Here is a 9,726-nt window from a genome sequence, read left to right on the forward strand (position 1 = left end):
TTGTAGATAGTCATAGAGAGCGATTCCAGAATAGATCGAAGTTGTGGATAAAACCAATGTTATGAGTTGAGCGTCAGACTGGAGCCAGGTGTTTGCTTTTGATTTCTGGCGTTGTGGCTCCAGGAAAGCAGTGTGTGACTGCATTTATGAAGCGGATATTTCTCATGATGGAGGAGACCTTAGGATGGAGAAGCGAGGTGGTGTCTTCCTTTGAGGGCATGGCTTCCCTGCTGTCGCCAAGCCAGTGAGAACTCCGCTGCTACGCCTGATCACAGCTTCTGTCAATAACCTGCGGTGGGCGGAGGTGGAGGACTTGACCACAGGATGGAGTGGGGGTGCTTCCATAGGCCAGAAGTCCTCAGTATTCAGGATGTTAAATCTGTTGGACAGATGGAGGTCTCGAGGTGGATGAGGGGGAGACAGGCGCCCGGCACAGTGCATATCCTTTCAGGCTACAATCCACTGCTCCTGTTTGCAGGGAGCAGTCAGAGATAGAGAGATAGATAGATAGATAGATAGATAGATAGATAGATAGATAGATAGATAGATAGATAGATAGATAGATAGATAGATAGATAGATTACTTCATTCATCCCCGAAGGGAAATTAAATCGTCATAGCAGCCGGTATATTTGAATACAACAGAATAAAATATAAAAAAATAAAAAATATTGAGGTAGAAAGGATAAAAAACAGAAACACAAGATAAATAGGTAGATAAGGTGCAGTGGCAAGATGATGGTAATAGTACTGATGATATGATGGTAATGTTATTGTTAGACAGCAATATAATATGATATGATATATAGTAGAGGTATAAATATAAGTGTTTGACAATACAATAGATAATATAATATACTATAAGTGTAAGAATATGTAGACAGAGTGTGCAAAAGACAATATTATTGTATAAATGATATATAATATCGATATGGTTTATATTAACACATATCACATATGATGTGAAGTTAGTGTTCCAGTATATGGAGCGGAGTGTTGTACAGGGTACACAGTGCAACAGTACGACATTATCGCGTCTTTACTGGAGCATAGTACGGAGTGGAGCTGGCTATTATTTTTGGCTTTGCTCCCATGTCACCCACAGATCATCATGCTGTGCTGGAGTGGACTCTGCATCTGGAACTCCTGTGACGGTGCAGCCAGTCCACAGCAAGTTTAGGATCGTTATCCAACCCTGGAGCGGAGTGGCCAGAGTTGAAGAGAGTAACTAAAGGTCATGTGTAAATCTCCTTGCTCACAAAGACAGTTCTGGTGCGAGGAAGCTAAATTACAAGGTTGTGATCAGAGAGCTGACAGAAGAGGGGGACCAGTTGAACAGGATGTTGGAAATATTTGGTGAATATTAAACAGGAAGATATCTGCAACATAAAAAAAAAAACGATTTAAATTCCGTTGGTGTTGTTCTCCGCTGACTCAAAGGTCCACAGCTTACTCTTTCATTAAGCCACACCCGCTGACTTTATAGCAAGCTGCTGACTGTCCGTCAAATGCTTCTTGGGTTTTGATAAATTAACTTGTGTTTTTAGAGGTTTCTGCAACTGGAATACTGGGGAACCCAACAATTTGGGCCAAAGTGAAGACTGTGCAGTACTAGCCACTATGGTATGACCAGCCATGAGAAAATAAAAACTATTGGATCTGTGAAAAAACTGTCTCTCTATAAGTCAAAGTAAAAACTGTGAACTGGTCGCTTGGTGGGGGATGTGGGTTTTTTCTAAATCAGGGGCAATAAGCGGCCACCAGCTAGGATAATCATATTTGTCATATGTTCAAGATATAATCAAAATACAATCATGTAAACCCTGACTATGTAACTATAATCTAATTTTTAAAAAAAAGTCAAATGTGACTTGGACTGTTTTTTACTTCCTTATTTTCTGATTACACAGTCTTCGGATTCAGCTAACGCTTCAGTTTATTTTTAGCTGGGCTGTTCACAGCCTTTATTTCTCTGGTACTTGGTCACAGACAATGTTTGAAACCAAGGTGGAGCAGGAATCTGATATCTATAAGTGTGTGTAATTTGTTGCAGCTTGATTAATATGAAAGGGACTGATGGGTGTGTGCTCTGAGTGGCATTCTAGTTTTGATCTAGATTAACTGTGTTTTTTTTTTATCAGTTTCAGGTTATGGCTTGATATTAATTCCATACAAACAGCAAAAGCTCAAAGCAGCTGCATCTATACCCAGTTTGAGGTTATATAACATCAGACGGGCTGAAAATGTTTCACGATCACAAAAACATGATGATACTTTTGAATGAAAACACTTCTGCTCTCATTTAAAATCTTATGATTGAACAAGAACGTTACAATGCAAGGTCAAAAGAAAAGCCTGGAGGTGACAACAAGCTGAAAGACAAACATAAGCAAAATGCTGACTTTAGCAGCTTCATATCAGGAACAGAAACACAGAAGCAGTCCAGAGTTAAGACCGAGAATCGTGTCGTACTGCAGCGCTCACAGTATTCTGACTTCTGTCCGTAAAACACAGTCTGAGGTGACCATGGACAAAAACCTGCCTGATGCTTCAACCACAAGTAAGTTACTTTAAGAGTGATCAGACTGAGCAACATGCAACATTTTTAGTGGGTTATTTTTCACCTAGGGACAGTGTCCAACTATTTTTGTTGTTCTGTCTAAAATAACACAATATCAAACATGGCTTCCTAAAAGGAATAACAATAACAATAACAATCATAACAATGGTGGTGTTGCATGTATGTGTGTTTTTTTGCACACAGATAGGAAACTGGTTGTCTTGAGCCTCGGACTCCTGTGTATCCTGCAAGCTGCTCTCAACATTTCCCTGCGTCTTGCTCTCTGTGAGTTGTCTTTAATTCAGTTTAATATTTTCATCCTGTGTGGACGACACATCCTGTCCATGACTCACTCTGAAATTCAACAGGTGAATGTGACAAAACCAGACATTTAAAGTTACCTCTACTGACTATGATTATCATTGGAGTATTTCTGAATATGCTATAGCTTGCTAGCTATATGACGAAACAATATTTTGTACATTGTGGTTGTTGGTTAGAGAAGATTCAAAGGCAGGGGTGTCCAAACTTTATATCCCGAGGGCCACATATAGAAAAAAATACGAAGGTCTGGGCCACTCACGCCGCCACGGCGTTTTGAAGGAAAGGTGCAATACAGTGGGCCATAGTCCATCACATTACATTTCATTTAGCTGACGCTTTTATCCAATAAGTGCATTCAAGGGTACAAAGCCAGAACAACAAGTATCAAGAAAGTACAATTTCTTCAAAAATAGAGCAAAACTACAAAGTGCTATGATTAAGTGCTATTTAAGTGCTACTAAATTGTTGGTTTCCCAAAGAAACAATTACAATTTTTTTTTTTTTTATTTAATTTGCTTTTTCTTTTAATTTTTTTTGAGGGGCGCAAATTTAAAATGGATGGCGGGCCGCAGATGGCCCGTGGGCCGTAGTTTGGACAACCCTGTTCTAAGGTCATGTAAGAAAATAATGGGGCTTTACAGTTGTGAGTCAGAGTGTTTGTCTTTAAAATAAAACGAGAACCTTTTCACATGTTAAGGTTAATAAATGGATTTGCAGAAAACATTTAAAATTTATTTTAGCTATTGTTCTTCTCTTTTTGGCTGAGATGTCAAGAAGGATGGGTATACTTCCAAGAAATCCTGGGGAGACAGTAGAAATGACTGTCAGGGTGTTTGTCTTTAAAATAAAACGAGAACCTTTTCACATGTTAAGGTTAATAAATGGATTTGCAGTAAGCATTTAAAGATTCAGATTTCCAACTATTTATCTTCAATGTTAAGATTTGGATTTTCGTCTGGCATTGAAGGCTTAACACTAAATGTGCTGCAAACATTCAGGAGCATTACAAGGGACTTTGGGGGCCCCAGGCAAAGGGACCTGAATGTCAACTCCCTACCCAAAGAAACACATGATACCAAACCACATCATTCCAATATTCAAATGATTCTTTTTGTATACAAATTATAAACAAAGAAGTGTATATGCACATAAATAGTAGAAAAGTGATAAAGTCTAAGTGTGAATCTCCACTTCTGACACATCATACACACACACTGAGCTTTACAGATCCTCTGAACATCCTCCGGAGGGGGCTGGTCTAATTGAGAACCACCAGACTTCCTTCCGTAACATGTATATGCAATTGCCTGTCATGGAAATGTTGGTCCAACACCTATATTGTTCCAAGAATTTTACTTGTTGTGACACAGTGGTGCAGTGACTGAGGTGGAACACAAGAGACCTGTGTCGTTCCCATTTTTCAATGGTACCGTGAACTCACCATCAACCAGAGACTGAAGGTCATGTGTAAATCTCTTTGCTCACACAGACAGTTCTGATGCACCTGATTATGATGCTGTGATCAAGAACCTGACAGAAGAGAGGGACCAGTTGAAGAGGAAGTTGAATACATCTGGTGAATATGCGCTGAAATCTTTATGACATGGAAGGAATAAGATAACAGTAACAGAAAGAAAGATGCAACTTCAATTTATTTTTGCTTTTGTTCTTCTCTTTTGGGCTGAGATGTCAAGTTTATTTTATTTACGTTTTCCTCAGCAAATTATTACACCCTATGAGGATGGGTATACTTCCGCTCTAGTTTCTACTTCATCTCCTCTGTCAAGAAATCCTGGGGAGAAAGTAGAAATGACTGTCAGGGTGTTTTCCTTTAAAATAAAACGAGAACCTTTTCAAAAGCTGAGGTTCATGAATGGATTTGCAGTAAACATTTTAAGTTTCAGATTTCCAACTATTTATTTAGATGTTAAGATTTATTTGTTCGTCTGGCATTGAAGGCTTAACAATAAATGTGCTGCAAACATTCAGGAGCATTACAAGGGACTTTGGGGGCCCCAGGCAAAGGGACCTGAATGTCAACTCCCTACCCAAAGAAACACATGATACCAAACCACATCATTCCAATATTCAAATGATTCTATTTGTATACAATTTATAAAAAAATAAGTGTATATGCACATAAATAGTAGAAAAGTGATAAAGTCTAAGTGTGAATCTCCACTTCTGACACATCATAAACACACACTGAGCTTTGCAGATTCTCGGAACATCTTCCGGAGGGAGCTGGTCTAACTGAGAACCTCCACACCTGCTGCTGTAACATGTATATGTAATTGCCTGTCATGGAAATGTTGGTCAAACATCTATATTGTACCGTAAATTTTACCTGTGACACAGTGGAGCTGTGACTGAGCTGAAACACAAGAGACCTGCGTCTTTCCCCTTTTTCCATGGTACCGTGAACTCACCATCAACCAGAGACTGAAGGTCATGTGTAAATCTCTTTGCTCACACAGACAGTTCTGATGCACCTGATTATGATGCTGTGATCAGGAACCTGACAGAAGAGAGGGACCAGTTGAAGAGGATGTTGAAAACATTTGGTGAATATGAGCTGAAATCTTTATGACATGGAAAGAATAAGATAACAGTAACAGAAAGAAAGATGCAACTTTGATTTATTTTTGCTATTGTTCTTCTCTTTTGGGCTGAGATGTCAAGTTTATTTTATTTACGTTTTCCTCAGCAAATCATTACACCAAAGAAGGATGGGTATACTTCCGCTCTAGTTTCTACTTCATTTCCTCTGTCAAGAAATCCTGGGGAGAAAGTAGAAATGACTGTCAGGGTGTTTTCCTTTAAAATAAAACGAGAACCTTTAAACATGTTGAGGTTAGTAAATGGATTTGCAGAAAACATTTTAAGTTTCAGATTTTCAACTATTTATCTTCAATGTTAAGATTTGGATTTTCGTCTGGCATTGAAGGCTTAGCACTAAATGTGCTGCAAACATTCAGGAGCATTACAAGGGACTTTGGGGGCCCCAGGCAAAGGGAACTGGATGTCAACTCCCTACCCAAAGAAACATATGATACCAAACCACATCATTCCAATATTCAAATGATTCTTCTTGTAAAAAAATTATAAACAAAGATGTGTATATGCACATAAATAGTAGAAAATTGATCAAGTCTAAGTGCAAATCTCCACTTCTGACACATCATACACACACACTGAGCTTTGCAGATCCTCTGAACCTCCTCCGGAGAGGGCTGGTCTTATTGAGAACCTCCAGACTTCCTGCAGTCACATGTATATGTAATTGCCTGTCATGGAAATGTTGGTCAAACATCTATATTATACTGTAAATTTAACTTATAACACAGTGGAGCAGTGGCTAAGCTGGAACACAATAGACCTGTGTCTTTCCCATTTTTCCATGGTACCGTGAACTCACCATCATCCAGAGACTGAAGGTCATGTGTAAATCTCTTTGCTCACACAGACAGTTCTGATGCACCAGATTATGATGCTGTGATCAGGAACCTGAAAGAAGAGGGGGACCAGTTGAAGAGGATGTTGAAAACATTTGGTGAATATGAGCTGAACTCTTTATGACATGAAAAAAATAAGATAACAGTACCAGAAAGAAAGATGCAACTTCAATTTATTTTTGCTATTGTTTTTCTCTTTTTGGCTGAGATGTCAAGTTTATTTTATTTTTGTTTTCCTCAACAAATCATTACACCCGAGAAGGATGGGTATACTTCCGCTCTAGTTTCTACTTCATTTCCTCTGACACGAAATCCTGGGGAGACAGTAGAGACGACTGTCTGCAGAAAGGAGCCGACCTGGTGATTATCAACAGCAAAGAGGAAAACGTGCGTATGAGAGTCACAACTCTTCTGAAAGAGTAAAATCATACTGGTTAAATTCCAATTTGATATAATTATGGTCTGTCCCTCTGTCCCTGTAAACAAGGAGTTCACGAGACAGTTCAGAAGGTCCTTCTGGATCGGACTGACTGACACAGAGACAGAAGGGACATGGAAATGGGTGGATGGGACTTTGCTGAGCACAAGGTTCATAGAATACTTTTTATGATTAAATTGATTATCATGAGTTGCACTGCTGTATTATAGTGATATTACTGAATACTAATATAGTCTCTTTCTTTAACTGTCTGTTGGTAAGACACTGAACCCTGATGGCTGTGCTATGCAACATATAAAATCCATTTACTCTGCAACACTTTGCACTATATTTTAAGTATTTATACAAACGAAAATGTCTGACAGAGATGAAGTGAGCAGAAATGACAAATGTAATGAGAGGGATATCACCAATAATGATGGTATATATGAGTAGACATATTGTGTATCAAAGCAATCTAGTTTTAATCATAATCCACAATCAACTGTATATATCCAATATTCTTGTTTGACAAGAAGCTGCATGTACCAACTATCGACTGCAGGTGTTTTAACAGAGGCTAATGTCTCATAACAATATTCAATATCAATCTTTAATCTTGCTCAGTGTTTCTAACTGTTTATTAAATGTTTTTATGTGTTTCAGTTAAAAGTTCATTCTGTTTTTGGTTTCAGCTACTGGCACCCTGGGGAACCAAACTCCTATTTTAGCACTGACGAAGACTGTGGAGAGACAAAGTTCAACGAGGTCGAAGACAACTGGAATGATGAAAAATGTCACTGGCGGAAGTTCTGGATCTGTGAAAAGAGTGTGGCTTGATAACGCTGCACCCAAACGCACCACACTGGTAACTGCTGAGCTGCAGAGGTAGTGACTCATTAAAATGCAAAGACATAAACAGCTAAGCTACATTTTGACATGTCCCCATAGTAAGAGGCACTAATAACAAAACTAATGATATTTAGTTTGATTCGTTCCTGGGTCCTGGTATTTTATTTGCTTCCTGTGTCGTTTGTTTTCATACTGTAGCTTCTGTCTATATCAGAATCACACTTTTTCTCATGAATAAATGTTTTGCAATCACTTTGTTGAAATGGTCCGGTTTAGATTTTCTATGGAAATTCACATCTTGACACACGGCAGAGGCCATCTACTTTTGGTACTGTTAATACTGCGAAGTCTGATTAAAAAGTCACATTATAGATAGGGATGTAGCTGTGAACAAAATTACACTACCCATGAATTACTGTATCAAATTAATGAAGAGGCTTAATTCTTCCACTACCTAAATTGTGATGTTTAATCATTGATTCAGAACAGAAGAAACTGTAAACATGTCTGGCACCCACTCAGCCACAGATCAGTTTTAATAAATAGAAATATAACTAGAAATCTAAGTAAAAACAGTTTAAAGCAACAGGAGGGGAGATGGTACACTCTCATACACAGCGTGTTTCTGAATGAGTGCATAGACCCCTGAATCTATACTTTAAGTCAAACCCTTACAATACTACAGTTTTATACCATTACTTTATAATACCCCTTTTCTTTTTAAGTTATATAAAATACAGGAATAGGACAATAATAAATAATAAACTAAAATCCCAAAATATAAAAGTAACTTTTAAGTTAGGCTGTCAAATATATGTAGTAAAGAAGAAAAATTTTCTCTGAAATGTGTATCAAAAGCAGCATAGAATGACACAGACACACACACACACACACACACACACTCACACACACACAAAACAACTTGTCCATCTTCTTCCTGTTGAGAAAATGGGTGCAGCAAACATTTGGAATTGTTGCTTTAAAAGTAGAATGAAATGTTTCTAGAATATCTAAATAGTTGACGGATAATTTTCTGTTGTGTCGACTTATCCAACCACTTATCACTGAATTTATTAAAAGCTCATTTTCCCCTGCTAATTAGTCTATAGGGTTTTTATATTGTGTTTTATTTACATCGTATATATTGGTTTATTTTTGTTGTGCACTGATTAATGGTTGTACATCAAATTGCCCTTGAAGGATATTAAAGATTTTCTTTTATGAACAACTTTAGTTTATCACAAACTGCACAAACCAAGCAAGAGCGGCCGAGGAACCCAGCAGCCAGCAGGGGGCAGCCTCAGGACATCACATGGAAACAAGCAGCAGCAGACTGCTTGGAAGTCAGGCAGCAAAGATCCAGGGATTTATTGTTGTTGACGATTCGTGCAGTAGTGAGGCCTCACCTGGTCTGTGCATGAAGTGGAAGTCAACCTGAGAAGCTAAACTTGAACGAGGACATCCAGAGGGGGATGGAGAGAAAGCTCACCTTCAAAGTAAAAGTTCAGGAGGCCAGAGGTTTGATTTGATTAATGAGTAATGAGTGACCCTTACTCCTTGTGCTAGTTGATGGGAACAATATGTCATTTATTTGATCACCTAATATAAATTAGAAGGTTTTGCATGAATTTTCATAATTATATTAAATTAAATGTGTCCCACACTGTGAATCTTGTAAGGCGTCAGAAGCCAAGGTTGGAAACTACTGGGTTATTCTCTAACAAGAGGTTTTTAATTTTAGATACTGGATGTTAAAACATCCAGTATCTAAAATCAAAAAATATAAAAGTAACTTTGTCAAATATATGTAGTACAGTAGAAATACAAGAGTTTTCTCTGATATGTGTATCAAAAGCAGCATAGAATGACACCCAAATTTGTTTTTAATATTATTATTCAGGCAAATGAATTGGCTTTTGGAGGGCTTTAATTATGATTAAAATTCATCTAAATCAACACTGTCATAGTTTACAATGTTTCCATTATAAAGATATGATATTTACACAGAATTACGTTCAAAGTCAGGACTTTTACAGCTCAACTCTTCAATAAATCCACGTGTTTTTATATTTATTTCACTACAGAATTTAGCCTGGAAACTTCTGGATGTTTACAAG

The 9,726-nt window shown here is 37.9% G+C and overlaps 1 protein-coding gene across 6 annotated transcripts in view; it reads left to right on the top strand.

Moving 5' to 3' along the window:
• LOC128434648 (CD209 antigen-like protein C) overlaps positions 1–7,861 on the top strand; it is a 33,182-nt gene extending 25,321 nt beyond the window's left edge. For 4 of the 6 annotated variants that reach the window (XM_053417882.1, XM_053417883.1, XM_053417884.1 and 1 more), the window contains 6 exons: positions 4,374–4,460; positions 5,362–5,448; positions 6,351–6,437; positions 6,602–6,726; positions 6,827–6,927; positions 7,453–7,861. In XM_053417882.1, coding sequence (XP_053273857.1) covers positions 4,374–4,460; positions 5,362–5,448; positions 6,351–6,437; positions 6,602–6,726; positions 6,827–6,927; positions 7,453–7,597 — 632 coding nt within the window. In that variant the 3' untranslated portion in view covers positions 7,598–7,861. Of the gene's footprint in view, positions 1–1,105; positions 2,561–2,764; positions 2,846–4,373; positions 4,461–5,361; positions 5,449–6,350; positions 6,438–6,601; positions 6,727–6,826; positions 6,928–7,452 lie in introns of all 6 variants that reach the window. The other 2 variants (XM_053417891.1, XM_053417886.1) reach the window with 2 other exon arrangements.
• Positions 7,862–9,726: the final 1,865 nt, after the last annotated feature.

This window comes from Pleuronectes platessa, chromosome 3 (genome assembly GCF_947347685.1).
Source record: "Pleuronectes platessa chromosome 3, fPlePla1.1, whole genome shotgun sequence".
Taxonomy (NCBI): Eukaryota; Metazoa; Chordata; class Actinopteri; order Pleuronectiformes; family Pleuronectidae; genus Pleuronectes; species Pleuronectes platessa.